General features: G+C 40.8%; 1 protein-coding gene across 14 annotated transcripts in view; it reads left to right on the plus strand.

Moving 5' to 3' along the window:
- PXK (PX domain containing serine/threonine kinase like) overlaps positions 1–18,991 on the plus strand; it is a 73,765-nt gene that overhangs the window by 19,816 nt on the left and 34,958 nt on the right. For 13 of the 14 annotated variants that reach the window (XM_019469930.2, XM_053898315.1, XM_019469945.2 and 10 more), the window contains exons 2-4: positions 4,806–4,856; positions 6,760–6,807; positions 15,154–15,340. In XM_019469930.2, coding sequence (XP_019325475.1) covers positions 4,806–4,856; positions 6,760–6,807; positions 15,154–15,340 — 286 coding nt within the window. Of the gene's footprint in view, positions 1–4,805; positions 4,857–6,759; positions 6,808–15,153; positions 15,341–18,991 lie in introns of those variants that run through there. The other variant, XM_019469944.2, reaches the window with a different exon arrangement.

The following is an 18,991-nucleotide window of genomic DNA, read 5'->3' on the forward strand; positions in this document are numbered from 1 at the left end:
CTGTATCTATTACCACATGGCAGGTGGGACCTGGGGGCTACAGTGGAACCTGAATGTGCCTTAATGTGTTTTTACACAATGGGTGTGCTTTGAGGCTGCCAGTAACTAAGCAAACTCTAGGTGGACATGTGTGTATTACAAATGGTGTTGTATGTGAAGTACCAGTGGGCCAGGGGCTATGGCCAAGGGCAGATGATGGCAGAAGTAACCCTAGCACCATCCTGCATCCCAGGCCTTCAGGGACTGGCATTACTGGTTTATCAATACACCTGAATCCAGGCTTCTCAATCTTGGCACTATTGACATTTGGGGCCAGGTAGTCCTTGGGTGGGAGTGGGTGTGGGGGTGGGAGTAGGCTGTCCTGTACGTTGTAGGTGTTTAGTAGCATCTCTGACCTCTATCTACTAGATGCTAGTAGCACTCCCCCATCCCCTGCGACAACTAAAGATGTCCCTAGACATTGCTAAATGTCATTTGAGTCAGAAGAATCACCTTCTTTGGAGATCACGGACCTAAATATAAAGAATGTCTTGGCAGGAACATTAATGAGGATATCATTTTGGCTACCACAGTCTGACACCATGACCCAGGCATTATCTTTTAGTTACTGCTTCCCTTCTGCCAAATGCTTTTCCAATCATTATTATGTGCCATTTTGTAAACAAGTTTTTTTTAAAGACAATATAGTAATCTTAATCACAATAATAGACAAATTTATAGAGTATCAGTAAAGAGGCTTCAGGAATACCTTAGCGAGGATACTATTAGCCTGAGCTCACATTCTCTTTCTCAAAAATAAATAAATAAACTTAAGAAAAAAAAAAAGGCACATGGAAGACTAGAACACATAATTGTTACTGTCAATTTGAGGGAGAGGGAAGAGGAATAAAGGGCAGGGAACATATATAAAGGAGTACAATAGGAAGATGTTTGCCAGTTGAATGGTATATAACCTATTCTGGCACAAATATATGTTCAGGAAATTCTGAATTTTATTTGTTCTATTCTATTCTATTCTATTCTATTCTATTCTATTCTATTCTACTCTACTTTTTAAGTAACTCTACCCTCAGTGTAGGTCTCAAGCTCCTGACCCCAAAATCAAGTATTTTGAGACACGTATTTAGAGACAAGATACACTTGTCACATATTTAGAGACAAGTTTAAAAAAAAATCTAAATTGTGTTTCTTCAGAAGGAAGGAATGGAGGGGCGCGAGGCTGGCTTGGTTGTTGGAGCATGTGACCCTCCAACACATGTTGGAGCATGTGATCTTGGGTTTGTGAGTTTGATCTATCTCCATGTTGGGTGTGGAGATTGCTGACAAACGGGATCTTAGAAGAAGAAGAAAGCAAGAAATGGGGTCAAACTGTACATTTCTTTTTTTTTTTTTAACATTTATTTATTATTTTTTTAATGTTCATTTATTTTTGAGATAGAGAGCACAAGCTGGGGAGGGGCAGAGAGAGAGAGGGTGACAAAGGATCTGAAGCTGGCTATGTGCTGTCAGCAGAGAGCCCAATGGGGGGCTCGAACTCATAAACTGAGATCACGAGCTGAGCTGAAGTCAGACACTTAACCAGCTGAGCCATCCAGACACCCCAGAACTGTATGTTCCTTGTTCAGACTTACACCCCAGCATGGAAGAAGCACAGGCACTGGAACACTGTGGGTGCTTAGTTGATGTTTGCAACTGGCAGCAACATCTTTGTAAAGCGCAGGTCTGAACCTCAAACTCAAAGAATATAAAGCAAGACATCGGTGTTTACTTAGCACCTACCAAGTGCCCAACATTGAACTGGAATTTTTAAAATTACTATTATTCCTCTGGTAAATCATAGTGAAATAATAAATGTTAGAAGTATTTTTGAGAATTAACATTTTCCCTCAATTTTAGACCTGAAAAGAGCTTGCCTATGATGTAGTTGTTTGGAAGTATTCAGTTATATGTGCTAATTTCAGCTTTACTCTAAGAATGTTAAAAGCTCAGAAAATTTGCCAGTAAGACAATTCTGGAAAAAATGAAAATTTCCAAGCTAAAGGATTGATCCCCAAAATGTAAGAATGTCATATGGTTTCAGCATTTTCTCTTTATGTATTCAGAAATAATTGCATTAGCATGTTGCTTAAGAGATTTGTCACACCACACAAATAACTCTTAAAACATTTATTTTATATCCCCACATGAAACCAGCTAAACATAGATTCCAGATACACAGTTGATTCACTCATAATTGAGTGGATATTGTTGAATTACCATCTTTTATATATTCCTGAGAAGACAGGAATTTCTGCTATGTGAACTTCATCAACCTTTGCTAAATAAACAGAATGGAAATGAATGATAGTGTAATATGATCTGTCTTAAAATCCACTTACCAGGTTAACAATGCTTACTTGGCTTTGTTTTCTAAATAACCTATTTAAATGAAAATTAATTTGGTAGAAAGGATTTACCGAATACTGTGTTGATAAGCATTTGTTGAGTAGTGACTACAAGTAAATCATACCATCCAAGGATATTAAAATGATTCTGAATATTTGAGGAAAAAATGTTAACATTCTTTATATGATTTAATCTATACCTTCATCATGATTCCCTGTGTATATAAGCAGAAGGCTGGACTAGGTCTGTGTTTCCTGCTTACTTATTAGTAAGAATTACTGGGGAGGCTGTAAAAACATCTAATTCCTAGGTTTCTAGCCTAGAGATTCTGATTTAGTATGTCTGATGCAAAGCCTGGGAATGTGTATTTTTAATACCCTCTCTTCTCCCTGCTCCGGAGCAGGGAGATAGATGTTAATAACCAGGCCGGTCTGGGGGGTCGGTCACTGGACCTGGAATGCCATCACTGCATCTCTATTCCACCTTTCACCTGTTTTCTTAATCATGGCCTTCTCTAGCTGACGAAGCATATAAAATGGAAACTCTGAACACTGAAACTCATGGATCTTAGTCTTCTTTTTTCTTTTTTTAAATTTATTTTGAGAGAGAAAGAGCACACATGGGAGGGGCAGAGAGAGATGGAGAGAGAGAATCCTAGCAGGCTCCACTCTAACATGGCTCCAGTGTGGGGCAGGAACCTATGAACTTTGAGATCATGACTTGAGCCCTGAGCTGAAATCAAGAGTCAGATGCTTAACCAACTGAGCCACCCAGGTGCCTCTGGATCTTAGTCTTCCGATTGCTACCACAGCTAGTTTTGAATGCCTAAGGTTAAACTTTTTATTTTAGATAATTGTGGATTTACAAGCAGTTGTAAGAAATAATGCAGAGAGATCCCATGTATCCATTACCCAATTTGTTTCAATGGTAATGTGTTATAAAACTGTAGTACAGTATGGCAATCAGTACATTAACATTGATACAGTCAAGATATCGATTTAAATATCTCTCATATCTTAGTGTGTTCAGGCTACTCTAACAAAACACTATGAACTGTGCGGCTTATACACTACAGAAATTTATTTCTCACAGTTCTGGATGTTGGAAGTCTGATATCAGCGTGGTTGCCTTCTGGTGAGGGTCCTCTTCCTGGTTCGTAGCTGACACCTTCTCAAAGTATCCTCATGATGGAAGGAGCAAAGAATCCTTCTGGAGCCTCCTTGATATGGCACTAATCCCATTCATGAGGGCATCACTCTCACAACCTAAGAACTTTCCTCAGGTCCTGTCTCTTAATACCATCATTTTGGGGGGACACAATCATTCAAACCATAGCACCTCACTTTCTATAGCCACACCTGCTTCCCTCCTCCACACACCCTACTACCCCAGCCTTAACTCTTAGCAGCCACTAATCTGTTCCCCATTTCTATAATTTTGTCATTTCATGAATGTTATATAAATGGAGTCATGTAGTTTATAATCTTTGGGGATTGGCTTTTTCACTCAGCATAACTCTGGCAGTTCATCCAAGTTGTATGAACCACACCTTTTTGTTTCTAAGTGGTTTTCCATGATATAGATGTAACAAAGTTTAACCATTCCCGCTTAAGGACATTTGACTTTTTTTTTCTAATTTTGGACTGTTACTAATAAAGCTGCTCTGACCCTTCGTGTACAATCTTTGTATGAACACAAATGTTCATTTCTCTCAGATAAATGCCCTGGAGTACAATTGCTTGGTCATATGATATTTGCACGTTTAATCTTTCAAGAAACTGCTAAACTGTGTTCCAGAGTGACTGTGCCATTTTACATTCCCACTGGCAATGCATGTGTGGTCCACTTTCTCTGGATCCTAGTCAGCATTTGGTATTATTTTTTGTGTGTTTGAGTCATTTTGGTTGGTGTATGGTAATATCTCATTCTGGTCTTAATATGCATCTACTTGGTGACTAGTGATATTGAATATCTTTTCATGTACTTATTTGCCATCTATATATCCTCTTGAAAAGAATGTGTATTCTGCTGTTGTTGGATGGAGTGTCCAACAATGCTAATTAAATCTGCTGGTTTGATGTATTGTTGTGGTGTTGTTGAGTTCTATATTGTTCCTGGTTTTCTAATTGTTCTATCAATTGCTGAGAGAGGGGTATTGAAGTTTCCAACTATAATCATGGATTTGTCTATTTCTTCTTTCAGTTCCATCAGTTTGTACTAATTCTGGCGTTGGGTACATACACATTTAAGATTTCTATGTCTTGCTGGTGGATAACTGTTTTATCTTGATGTAATATCCTTCTCTGTCTCTAGTAATTTTCTTTGTTCTGAAGTGTACTTTATCTGATATTTCCACTTATATTTTTGATCCTCTGATTTGGGTATTTTATAACTGAGGCTCTTTCCCCCCTCTTTTTTAGGAATATATCATTCGGGTGCAAAGAGGAATTTCTGTAGAAAACAGCTGGCAGGTAAGCTTTTTTTTTTTTTTTTGTCTTTAGAAAAATGTTTATATGTTTAAAAGTCTGACTCGGGGCATCTAAAAATCTGGAAAAACCAAAACATGGTTAAGTATGAATCCTGTTCTTTTAGATATAAACCTTCAGCTTTAAGATAGGTATTATAATATAAAAGGCTTTTCTGTTTCCAGTTGTTTGGTTTAATTTGTGTATGATGTTACCACAGAGAGTATCTATGAATTTGTTCCCCAGTTTGGCCCAGAGTAGGATAGATAGATAGTAGGCAGATTCCTGGTTTTGTTCTTAGTAATTCACACCTCCTCCCCTGCAGCCATGGTGTGGGTGGGGTAGGTTAGAGTTAAGTCCATCAGGTAGAAAGGCTAGATAGCACCTTGGATATTGTACAGCTTGGACACTGCATTTCATGGACTCCCAAGTCCGCTCATGGGCAAATGCTAGTGCCAGTTCCCTCACTGTGTGTAGGTGAGGGTTACCTTACAGCCCCAGGGTCTGCTCTCCTCAGGGGTGGCCTCAGAAAGAAAAGAAAAAACTTCCTACCTAGATCCGGGTGTCCTTTCTATGTCAGTTGACTTTCAGAGGGTGGCTGACTTCTGTATAGGGGCCATTTCTGTGCAGCCTAGTAGGTAATTATAATGACCCTCCTCCTCTCTCATCTACAAAAAAAATCTTACCTTGTGAGTCAGGCTTGAACTTTCTCTCACCCTAAGCAGTCTTGGACCACAGTGGCCCACACTTGATCTTTCCCCTTTGCCTGAAATTTCAAATGCTTTTTGTTTCAATAATTACACTATTTAACATCTAGTGAGCATTTCTTCTAGGCACTGGTTCAAGCACATTGATTCACCTAACCTTTAAAAACAGTTCTATACGATTGTATTACCCCATTTTACATTCAAGAGGTAAGTAACTAGTCCAAGGTCACACTCTGATCAGTGACAGAACAGGGTTGGGATTTGCATATTCTCTGTGATTAACCACTGTGCTACCTTTTGCTCCTTTGTATTTATCAGGGATGGCCTTGTATTTAACTCTCTGATGTATATTCAACAAGCAGGGCAACAGCATTGTCCTACCAGAAGAATGAATCCTTGAGGCAGTTTTCTAGATGCAATGCATTAGAATCCTTGGGATACTTAACAAAAATGTAGACTCTTGGGCCCCACCCTGGACCTACTGCAAGAGATTCTCTGAGGGTGGAGTCCTAGATGATCAGCAGGTAATTCTGCTCCCTAATATTTGAGAATCATCAATAAAAGTTGAAGTCAAACCATTCAAAAGCAAAACAATTTCCTTGCCCAGAGCCTGAAGAACTAGTGGAATTTGATTCTGGCCCAATCAATGGCATCAAGCAGAACTAAGAAAGAATGTATAGACAATGGAAGGTGGACGTCTGCTGGGAGGGAAATGCGGAGAATCTGGGAGAGGTATGGCCTCTCTGCCTGCAGATGCAGTCCTGTCTCTAGAATGGTGGGATCTTAACTGGGGGAAGTTTTATCCAGGGCAAGGATGAAATGGCCTCAAAGCTATCCATTTCCTTTTACTTTGATTTCATGTTCAGTAAAACTTTTTTTGGGTAAATCATTAATTCATCTTTCCAGATGCCTGGTTAATGAGAAGGATATTGAAAGGACTATTCACTCTGAAAACAAAATCATTCTCTCTTACCTGTTGGCATCTTGTGTGTTTGGCTGGCATTAACCAGTTTTGTATGACCCGGCCAACTCTGGGTCTGTTTTCTGGGCCTGTCTAGTTAAGCAAGTTAAGTACCAGGTATGAGCCCTCCTACGCTTAGTGCAAATGCCTGAGCTCTAGAATGTCAGTAAATATTAAATAAGGAAATGAAAAGAGATGGTCTTTGCCATCTGAATGAAAACACCACTGTCTTGTCTTACAGATTGTGAGGAGATACAGTGACTTTGATTTGCTGAACAACAGCTTGCAGGTAAATATTTGAAAACACTAATGACACACGTTCATTGCTTGGGCCGTCTTAGAAATTAGTTGGAAATGACAATATCAGGAACAAGAAATCAGCAAATTTCCCTGGCAGAGGAGATAGACTTATACTTTAAACAGATGATGTGTGGCTCTAAAAATAAACTTTGGTAACATGTGATTTATGATAGTCACCTTGCAAGTGAGTACCTTTATGCAAGACTGCATCCTTACCACAGCCATGGATGCTGTGTATCATCTCCTTTGCACAGATTGGGAATGACTAACTAAATTGCTGGACTTGTTCACTTAGAGCTGGGACTGTCTCAGACTCTCTCTACTGAACTAGGCTGCATAGTCAGTTGCAGATCAATACTCAGCAGTAAATAGAGACTCAGTCTTTTTCAATGTAATTTTTTCTCTCTCTTTTTTTTAAATGTTTATTTTGAGAGATAAAGAGCATGAGCAGGGTAGGTGCAGAGAGAGAGAGAGAGAGAGAGAGAAAATCCCAAGCAGGCTCTGTGCTGTCAGAGCAGAGCTGAACTTGGGACCCCATCCCATGAACTACGAGATCATGACCTGAGCTGAAACCAAGAGTCACATGCTTAACCAACTGACTGAGCCACCCAGGTTCCCCGTAACTTTTTTCTCTTAAATACATATTTCTAAATCCCTCTGGTTTAAATGTTCCCACTTTGGTGGCCATAATGGACAGAGAAATGAGCTGCAGAGCCTTTTTCTGGAAACAGATGTGCTTGAAGGGTCCTAGAGGGGCTTAAGCACCGTAGTGAGTAGTGGCAATAGCACTCGTGTCTCCATTCAGCAGATTGGTCTTCAAGTGCCGTGGGTTACTGCAGACCATTGGGCTTGTGTCATATCTCAGATTTGATTGGTAATATAAATCTGAGCCAGAGCACGTGGCTTGTGACCAGCTCAGCTGGGAGGTGAAGCACTACTCCCTTCATTGGTGAACGAGCCATCACATATTATTCTGAGTGACCTCTGATCCTGCCCACAAAAGTCAGTCAGACTGCAGGCTGGCAGGGAGCAAAATGCTTCCTTTCCTTCAAAAGGAAAGTAGCAAATGTAGTATCCAAACTTTACCATTATTTACAGCCCTGCTGAAAACATGAATGCTTAACTTTCTCTCTGGTAGAATTGGCCTGAGTTGTCTACAGACCTTTATGTAATTGGCAGATGGTTATGATTTGCCAAATGTTGTCTTTTTAAATTTTAATTATAGTATGACCAATTTAAATCTCCAGATAAAATATTGGAAGAGATCAGATTCTACTCATTGATGGGTTTAATTGGTTTATGGATTTTTATAGCATAGCCTTTCCACTTAGACAAAAGTTGGGTCTGTGGTGGCACTGTAGATGAGGCACCGAAATGCAGTGTATTCCAACAGTGGATTTTCTCCACAAGTCTCTCTAGACATTTCCATGCAACATTTCCACCCTGGCATGAGCTTCTGGGAGCCAACTTTGGGCCTACTGTGTGTTTTCACCACAATGCACAAGTGAACCTTTGCCCAGTGATCTTCGTACAGTGTCATTCAGCCAGGAGTAAGTCTTATGGGAGGAAGGTTTCTGAACTTGAAATTGCCTAGGCCCAGCCCCCAAAAATGGGGATGGGAGGAAAGGGTTTTATCACATATTTGTTCTTGCTTAGGGGATGTAAGGTTGAATCTCTATGACTATTCAATGATGGCCTTTTTAATATAATAGAATTTTATTTTTGCTTCAGTGTAATTTTCCCTTTTAAAATAGGCACTTTCAGTGTGCATTTTATTTCAAATGCAAATATCCACATGTATTGATGTTGGCTTATGCTGGGCAGGATATGGCCAGACATCATTTCAGTGGGAGGTTTTTCTAGATCCAAGTAAACAAACAGAAGAAAGTACACACAGCTTTTTGGCAAGAAAATAATTTCAAAACAACCTTCATAAAACAGACCAAAAAGACTCTCAAAACCACAGAATAAAACTGTGACTGTGATTTTTAGTGTCTGATTACCCTTCTGACGGATAAATGAGTTCCTGCTGAAGAAAGAGAAATATAATACACATATGTGGAGTTGTCTGACTCCAATAGGAAAAATGCCAAAATGAAAAAAAAAAACAGGATGTAAAATTATACATGCAATATAATATAATTACATGAAATGTTTAGAAAAAAATGATTGGAGGGAAATATGCCAAACTATTAACAATGGTGATCCCCAGGTGGCAGGATTATGGCTTATGTTTTTTTTCTGGCTCTTTATACTGTTTTGTACTTTCCAAGTTCTTTATAAACAAGCTCATATAAGCTATATAAGCAAAACATTTAAAAAAAGCTTCATTTCCCCAACTTTTTATAGTGAGCATATTTTGTGGTAATAGTGAAGAAGAATCACTACCTTATTTTTTTTTAATGTTTATTTATTTTTGAAAGAGAGAGAGAGGGAGGTGCCTGGGTGGCTCAGTCGGTTAAACATCTAACTTCAGCTCAGGTCATGATCTCACAGTTGGTGGGTTCAAGCCCCACATCAGGTTCTGTGCTGACAGCTCTGAGCCTGGAGCCTGTTTCAGATTCTGTGTCTCCCTCTCTCTTTGCCCCTCCTCCACTCGTGCTCTCTGTCTCAAAAATAAATAAACATTAAAAATTTTTTTTTTTTAAAAGAGCACACAAGTGCACAGGGGAGGGGCAGAGAGAGAGAGGGAGAGAGAGAATCCCAGGCAGGCTCTGCACTGTCAGCACAGAGTCCAACACGGGGCCACAACTCATGAACTGTGAGATCATGACCTGAGTCGAAATCAAGAGCTGGATGCTTAACTGACTGAGCTACTCAGGTGCCCCTCACTAGCTTCTTTTAAAGGCAACATCAAATTAGTAACCATCTAGGGAAACCACACACAACAACATAAAGGAAAGGAGCAGGAATTGAAATGATGGGAACTGAGCCCAGATTGGGAAGGAGTCCAGACTCTGCCCCTTATGGCAGGGAGACCTTGGGTCAGTTATTTCCCCTCTCCATCCTCACTGTCCCCATTTGAAACAAGGGGTTGAACCAGATGACTTCTCAGGTCTGTGGTAGCATAAATGTTTTGTGATTTGAATTTTACTTCCCACTGCTGACATAGGAGAGGGAGAGACTCTACTGTGTTCCCCGGTGGAGGGGGTTAGGGGGGAGTGTTGGGACAAGTTAAGAGTCTGTCGAGAGCTCAGAACTCCCTAGAACACTCACTGGAATATGATTGAAGGCAATTTGCAGACCACTGAGATCTGATATTGAAAGTGAGAAATTGACAGATTCAAAGTTTGAAGGTCACTCCTCCAGACAAAAGCTAGTTTTGTTAAAATTGCCACATAGTTTGTCATATAATTTGGAGGTTTCTACTTATGGGCCAGATTATGGGCTCTAGACTTCACTTTGGTGATCATTCCCCCTTTGCCTTGTCACTCTGCAGGTGTTATGGATGGAACTTTGGGGACTTCTCCACTGGCTTTCTTTCCTTCTTTTTATTCTAAATTTATTTATTTATTTTGAAAGAGATAGAGCACAAGCAGGGGAGGGACACAGAGAGAGAGAGAGGATCCCAAGCAGACTCCGTGCTGCTAGCACAGAGCCCAACAGAGGGCCCGAACCCACAAACTATGAGATCATGACCTGAGCCGAAATCAAGAGTTGGATGCTCAACTGACTGAGCCACCCAGGCGCCCCTCTACTGGCTTTCTTGTTCTCTTCCCCATATACAAGAAACTCAAGAATGAAATGCATAGGGCACGTTAAAGAGGAAAGCTATCGAAAATGGGATGGTGAGGTGTCATGGCTTGAAGCTATCAATGTTGGAGGCGTGTAGGAAATCACTAGATTAGTGACTCAGTTGCTCTCTGTGCTAGTATTCTCTTTCCCTCCCTTTTTAATTTTTACATTTTAGAGAGAGAGAGCATATGCAGGCAGAGGGGCTGAGGGGGGGTGGAAAGAGGGAGAATCCTAAGGAGGCTCTGTGCCCAGCACGGAGCCCGATGCAGGGCTCAATCCCACGACCCTGGGATTATGACCTGAGCTGAAATCAAGAGTCAGATGCTCAACCAACTGAGCTACCTAGGCACCTCTCTTTCCCTCCCTTCTAATGAGTCATTGGACTTCTAAATTTTATATTCTGTAATTGTCAAGCATTTTAGAAATCCTGGGAGAAAGCTGAAAGACAAAGTAAGTGTCTCTTGAATGCTAATCTTTTTTGAAAGGCAAGATTTTAAAATAACACACACATTGCATACTTCTAATGCTTGTAGAAATAGTTATTGTGAGATGTTAAGGAAGAGTAGGAAAAAACCTCTAGTCTATCCAACAGACTGGCATAGCAGGGATACTGTAATTCCAACTGTTGGCAAAGAACACTTTGTTTCACCTGATGATTTGGAAGGGCTGATAGGATGTCTGGGGCAGATCAATACATTTTCTTTCCTAAAATGAAATTAAGCTTGAACAAATAGATTGGTGGAAGCTTGAAGCCAAAAAGTTCAAAACAAATACTTTATCAAACTCATTTTCAAAACAAATACTTTATCAAACTCAAACAATAGCCCTGTTGGTGTTTGAATCTGATGATGTCAGATGTGACTCTTTCTGTCATGAGTCATGTGGGATTCAGCTGGATAGATGTTGGGCAGGTAGTGCAAGGGAAGGGGCAGATATTGGTTTATGGTAATTTTTAAGAACCCTTGCTGTATATATGGTCAGCTTTATAAGCAAGAGTTTTTCTTTTTTTTTTAATTGAAAAAAAAAATAGTAAATGAGAAATGTAAACATTTCATAGTATAGAAAACATTGATTGACCAACCCAATCTGAGTTAGCTGTTCTCAAGGTGGTAGTGGCAGTCCTTTTAGACATTTTTTTGGTGCATGCATAATCCATATCCCTGGACTTACACATGCACACACACACACGCACGCACACATACACACGCTGTTGAGATTATATTCTGCAACTTAATAAAAGTTTTTAAAAGAAAAAGTTATGTTTTTAGTAGTACCTTTGATTATATTACTCAATGCTCTAGAACAAAAATAATAATAACAGTAATAATAAGGTGGTTCACTTGGATGTGTACTAGCTGAGTGATGTGCTTTCTTCTTAAGTATGCTTTAATAAAGAAACTGCTATTAGGTAAAGCTGAATTGTATGAATGAGGAAAATAACCTGAAATTTATGTGTCTTAGCTGGCAGCTAATTATGCCATGATAGAAAATTCATTCTAAGTATGCTCTGACACATTTTCATAATTATGTTGGAGAAATAGGCAATTTATGATTGTCAGCCAACCTTTTCATCTTGTCCAATATCAAGTTCAAGGTCTTCGGTGTTGTTTGAAAAATACACAGGCTAAGTTAGGTTTGCCCACATGGGTGGTTTACATTGCATCCTTGTCTGAATTCAAGATGCTCTTCTCTGTAGACATTCCCCTCAATCAATATGCATGTCACTTGGGCTGCTCTAATCTAAGCACAAGTGTAGAATACCACTGCTCTTTGAAAGTGATTTTGCTCATTAAATTAAGATACCAATCTGATGCTTTGTTAAGTTTCAAAAATAGACTTAATGGGGCACCTGGGTGGCTCAGTTGGTTAAGTGCCCAACTTCAGCTCAGGTCATGATCTCACGGCTTATGAGTTCAAACTTCACATCAGGCTCTGTGCTGACAGCTCAGAGCCTGATGCCTGCTTCAGATTCTGTCTCCTTGCGCCACCCCCACCCCCATCCCTGACCCCAACCCCACTTGTGCTCTGTCTCTCTCTCTCTCAAAAATAAATAAACATTAAAAAATAAAATAAAAAATAGACTTGTAAAGTTTTAAGGAATCTGGAAAATGATAGATTGAGCACCTGTATTTACTTTTCCTTCCTTCTGAAGCCACTCTAAAACAGCAGTAAGTTGATCTTACACACACACACACACACACACACACACACACACACACAGTCAAGGACAAATAGAATAGGAAAGGATAAAGCTACAACAAAACATTTGAAGCTGAAAATCCAGTGGATGAGAGCTAATTAAGTAGATATGGGAAGGCAGAATTCTGAGCTGGGAGGCAGATGGATAACCTCATTGTGTCTCAGTTTATACCGCAGAACCTCCAAAAGGTTTAGCACAAGGTGCTGCCTCCAGTGGGGGGCAAGGTCAAGCTGAAATCAGAAGTTGAGAGTATGTTTAAGAAACAGATCCCCAGATCTTTCCCCATCTAGCAACTTACACCTGCTGCCCTTCTCCCTCCAGCAGAAGATTGGAAGTTTATTATCTGGAAAGGGTAGAACATTGGACTGGGGGATGCAGGCACAGTAAAAATAATTACACAGTACATGTCAGCACTGCCTCTCACCCCCAACTTTGCCCCCTTCCAAAAACCTTCTTCCTTTTAGCTCACAGAACATTGCTGGTCAGACCTAGACCCTCCAGGCAGGGGATTGGAAGATTTGGGAGGAGGGGGATCTGCCCAACCTAAGAGGAAAGAGTTAAAGGTATGGAGATCACAGGTTCTCCCAATGAAACAGCTGAATGAGGTCACGTGCTAAAATAAAGCCCACAGCAGTTAAGTCCCAGCCACTCGCTGAGCCCTTCTAGTCAGCTTTTGTTGCTGTGCTCTTCAGTATGAGCAGGCATCCCAGGATTGCCAGGTTCCTAAGGAACACTTTTAACTTGAAAGATAACAATGAAAACAAACAGGAAAAAAAGAAAAAAAAACTTTTGGAAGCAGAATATATACAGCAAGAGGAACATTACAGCTACTTCAGAAAAAAAAATTATTTTTTATAATCTCAGAGAGATAAGAAATTGCATTATATTCAGGATACTGTTAAAAAAAAGAGTACTTAAAAAAAGATAGTAGAAATGAAAACTCTTTAGAAGAGCCGCAAGATACAGGAAATATCCCCAAAAATTTGTTCAGTAGGGAAAAAAAAGGTTGTTTAACAAAAGTGGAAAATAGGAGTGAAGAGATAAGAATAGAGGACCAGTCCAGAATGTCTAACACTGGAATAAGAGTTCCAGAAAAAGAAAGCAAAGGGCATGGAGGGGAAGAAATAATGACCTAATACAAGAAAATACCAAAGATATTCATAAGGATATGCGTTTCCAGATAGAAAGGGCTACATACTCAGCACAGAGGCTAGAAATAGACCTGCAGAGAGGCACGTGCATGTCACAAACTGAAGTCAAAGAGAAAAGCCTAAAAGCTTCCAGGGAAACAAAACAAAACAAAACAAAACAAAACAAAATGGCAGCAAGAATCTACTGTTAACAGCAGCACTGGAAGCTAGAAGACAATGAAGTAGTTCTTAGAAATCCTGAAGAACAAATATTTCCAACTTAGAATTCCACAATAAGATTCTCTGTCATTCAAGTGTGAGGGTAGTATAAAGACATTTATACATGCAACTTTTCCAAAAAAATTGACCTCTGCAGCACCATTTTTAGGAAGCTGACGGAGAGTATCTCCACCAAAAATCAGGGATTCTCTACAAAAAAAGAAGGTATGGATATAGTAATGGGGTTCACGGGAGAAAGGCAAAAGCATCCCTAGCATGATGTCCCAGGATGCCAGTTCTGCAGCAGAAGTGGGGACCACCAGTCCTGCCTGGAGCAGGGACTCTTCAAAAAGATGAATTGATGCATTTTTGTATCTGAGTATGTTGAGAAGATGCTTAGATGGAGAGTTTGGAGTTGAATAGAAAACTAAAACAAACAAACAAACAGAAATGGCCAGTTGATAAAAAGGAATAGTAAGCATGGCTCTCTGGCTCAGAGGTGAATATCACTTAACCTAAAGTAAGCAGGGATATTGCACTAAGTAAAAATTATAACTATATTGGAGGGATTAGGAATAGGTTGTGCATGAGATGAGATTAGGATTGTGAAAGAGAACTTAATCCATAATAGGAAATTAATAGATAATGCCTAAAAATGAAAATTCCTAGTGAACGTTCCCCTATACCAAAAAGATCGGCTCAGAGAATTGGACGCGGCTGTCTCAGGGAACGGGGAATGGCTAGGTCACCTGTTGGCAGAGGTATTTGTCAGGGGAGAGTGTCATGGGACTGCTAACAATAAAAAAAAACTATTTGACTCTTAAAATTACATTCATGTATACGTTTGGTAAAAAGAAAAACACTTTTTTTTAAGTTTTAAAGTTTCTATGCTTAATACAGCATTTTATCAATTCTCAGTTGCAGTTTTTCACATTTTATCATCCCTCTGAAATTAGGATACATCTTAATGAAATATGGCGGCTCAGGATTCTGATATTGCATTTTCTTTGGGGATGGCATGAGTATAATACTTTTTCTCTTTCAATTAAAGATTGCAGGCCTAAGTCTACCTCTTCCTCCCAAAAAATTGATTGGTAACATGGATCGTGAATTCATAGCTGAGAGGCAGAAAGGTCTTCAGAACTATCTCAACGTTATCACCACAAATCATGTCTTGTCTAATTGTGAGCTGGTTAAGAAGTTTTTAGATCCAAACAACTATTCTGCAAACTACACTGGTAAGCAAAGGGGTCTCTGAGCTATGGTTGCATGACTAAAGAGGCACTGTTCTTTGCTGGAGAAGACATGTGGGAGAAACTCTCCTGCCAAACGGGGACACGTGTACATTTGTTATAGGGCATTATTCCTTTACTAATACTTGCCTGATTGTAATTTACTGTAAGAGTATAAGAAGAAAATAATTACTTCTAAAATGTGTGTAATGTGTGCACAGAAGAATATGAAAGAGAAGTTATTGTGTGTGTGTACTTGGAGTCTTTTATTATCTTCCCTGGCAGAACAGAAAGTAAATAATCCACAATAACCTAATTTGATTTTTAATTTGGCTCTCCTTTCGTACTTACAGTATATAGCATGTCTACTTTCCTGGGAATTACTTTTTTTTTTTTTTAAGTTTATTTATTTTATTTTGAGAGAGAGTGTGCTCAAGTAAGGGAGGGGCAGAAAGAGGGAGGCAGAGGATCCCAAGCAGGTTCTGCACCATCAGCACAGAGCCCGATGAGCGGCTCGAATCCATGAACCGTGAGATCATGACCTGAGCTGAAGTTGGATGCTTAACTGACTGAGCCAGTCAGTCAGGCACCCTATCTGGGAATTACTTTAAACTGAGTGGTTCAGAAGGGTCCTCTCTGTGTCTTCCCAGTTGTTCCCAGAGACCCACTCAGTGCAAAGCCTAAGGAGCTCTTCCAAATTTTCCCCAAATCAACCAGGGGACTGAGGTGGAAAGGGTTCCAGTTATACACAAAGCTAGCGTCAATAACCTAAGCCTGTTGTCAGCAGAAGGAGTGATTAAATATTCAATATGCCTTGGGGTGGCCTTGAAGAGACCCATGGAAACTGTTGTAGAACCGAGCCAGAAACTAGAATTTGACTGAGCTGTTAAAGCTGACCCATGCTTAGAGTCTCAATGGAACTCTGCGTATTTTTAATAAGCTGATTTCCTTGCTAAGAGAATAGATTGTTCACACATTACATTTCATGTCCTCAAGACACTGCTTTTGAAGTAATTAGAAGGAGGCACTTTTATTCCTGTTTCAGAGAGAGGGAAATAGAGGGCTGCCTGTCAGGTACCAAACTTTTCTGCATAATAAACTCAATCCAGGGAGCTTTAAAAAAATCCCGATGCCTAGGCTGCCCTCATGCCAATTAAATCAAAATCTCTACAGATGGGGGTGGGGGCTCCTGGTTTGGAAAGCTCCCCAAGAAATTCCAATATGCAGCTGAGTTTAAAAACCACAGCCCTTGGGCCTTGCTACTCACAGTGTGGTCCTCTGACCCACAGCACTGGCATCACTGGGAGCTTGTCAGAAATGCTGAATTCAGGCCCCATGCCAAACCTACATACAGATCAGGATCTGATTTTAACAAGGTCCCCAGGTTATTTGCATGCACATTAAAGTCTGAGAAGCCTCTGATGTACCTCCTTTCTTCTCATGGAAGTACCTGCAGAGGTAAAAATGCCTTTCTAGAATGTAGCCAATAAAGGAAAGTTTAGTTCAAACTCACATTTACTCTAAGTTACAAAATTGAACATTAAGTTATTACAAGGCTTTTATTCTTCCCCCAGTTGTTTTTTGGTTCAGACAGGAGAAAAGACATCACAGGATGGGGCTCCCAGGACAGCTTAGATTCTTTCAGTGTGGCATCTCTCATGGCTTTCAGTCACCATGCTTCACCTCGATCATTCCCAAAATTGTCAGATGGCAAACCATCTGGATTGACTGCTATCAAATCAGCCTTCACCTAGCCCCATTCATTGGTTTGTCTACTTAGTTCCTGAGAGTGTCTGCTAATGTGCTCCTGAGGGCAGGCATCAAGTTGCAGTGCCTACAGGATGATGCCGTTCATCCCATAGGCTCTCACTGTCTGCTCTGCCTGTGCTGTGTGCTGGGTGCAGGTCCGGGTGTCGGGGGTGCAGGTGCAAGGAAGATGCGCTCCCTACGAGCAGGGAGCTTGTACCAGGAGTACATTGAATTACCTGGGGTCAGAGCTAGAAAAGATTTGGAGCAGGCATGTCAAGACCAACCCTTTCATTTCATAGATGAGAGATCACCTGAGAGGAAAGGCCTTACCTAGGGCTGCACATTCGTATGACTGTACAAGCATACAACGTCTGTTTTCCAGTTAAGATGCTGCTTTGCCCCTGGAAGATGATCTGATCCCTGTATTTCCTACTACTGTACCCCTCACATGCTACTGTTTTTCTTGATCTTTCTCCTTTCCCCCTGTATGGCAGAACAGTCAGGAGTCCAAAGCAAATGTGGGCAGAGGTATAATAAGGTTGCTAGAGACTCCCACTGGAACCCAAGTGCTCAAGAAGGCGGCACAGTCCTGGAATGAAACACTAGGGGATGGAGGCTGTTTGCAGAGCATATGCTGATTTATTGCCCCTTTTGAATGAAACTGTCAGAACTTGTCTTGTCTCTAGGCTGACTCACTAGCAGCCTGGAAAGGGAAGCCCAGGCAGCCTCCTGTACCAGCTTGACAGCCAGTCCCTGGAAAGCCAGGTGGACTGGTCCAGGCTTCCTGAAACTCAAAGCATGGCCTGTGGTTCCTGAGGGCACTCTGCATACCTCCACCATGTGGCACCTCTCGAAGCAGGGCCACTTCCCCCTTTCATTTGGGTAATGTCTCCACCTCTTATCCTTTTCCAAATGGTCTGTGGTCACCACCCCTTTCCACTTCAGCAGGATGTGCATGCTGCATTCATGTGGCCAAAGTCACCAACACCACTCTTGCTGTCTCTTGCTCTGAGGTTGAAGATGCCTTGTTGGAGTGGGGACTCTGATGCCACCACAGTGTCCAGGTGGTGGGTAACTAGGAGCTTCAGGACACCAGCGGCTGCTCCTCTCTCTCTGGGTCTCCAGCCTGGGATTGCTGATCTTTTCCTTCTTTTCCTGGTGTTCTCCAGATGACCAAGGAAATACAGGTCCTTAGTGCTCTTGTGGGGGAGTTATGAGATGTCCATTTGTATTTTGTTTCAGTTTTTTTTTTTTAAGTTTATTTAATTTTTGACAGAGAAAGTATGAGTAGGGGAGGGGCAGAGAGTGAGGGAAAGAAAATCCCAAGCAGGTTCCACACTGTCAGTGCAGCGCCTGATGCAGGGCTCGAACCCATGAACTGTGAGACCATGACCTGAGCCAAAATTGGACACTTAACCATCTGAGCCACCAAGGTGCCCCTGTTGACTTTTTATTTAAATTCCAAAGGTGTCCATTTGTGTTACTACCAAGTCTAATTGAGGGCCAGCCAATGTATAGGGAAAACAGGTGTTTCCCAGTCACTAGGGGCTTGTATTGGAAAACGCACACACACATGCCCCACTCCACACAAACCTCACCTTATTCATCTAACAAGATGCTTTTTTCTTTCTTTCTTTCTTTCTTTCTTTCTTTCTTTCTTTCTTTCTTTCTTTCTTTCTTTCTTTCTTTCTTTCGCTTCTATCATTTAAAAACCTGTCTGAGTGGCTCAGTCAGTTAAGCATCTAACTTCAGCTCAGGTCATGATTGCGAGTTTGAGCCCTGTGTAGGGTGCCTGGTACCTGCTTTGAATTCTGTGTCTCTCTCTCTGCCCCTTCCTTGCTCGTGCTTTGTCTCTGTCTCTCTCTCAAAAATAAATAAACATTAAAAAACATTTTTTAAAGCCTCAGT

Source organism: Panthera pardus, unplaced genomic scaffold, assembly GCF_024362965.1.
Source record: "Panthera pardus isolate Hobbes unplaced genomic scaffold, ASM2436296v1 HiC_scaffold_8, whole genome shotgun sequence".
Lineage (NCBI taxonomy): Eukaryota > Metazoa > Chordata > Mammalia > Carnivora > Felidae > Panthera > Panthera pardus.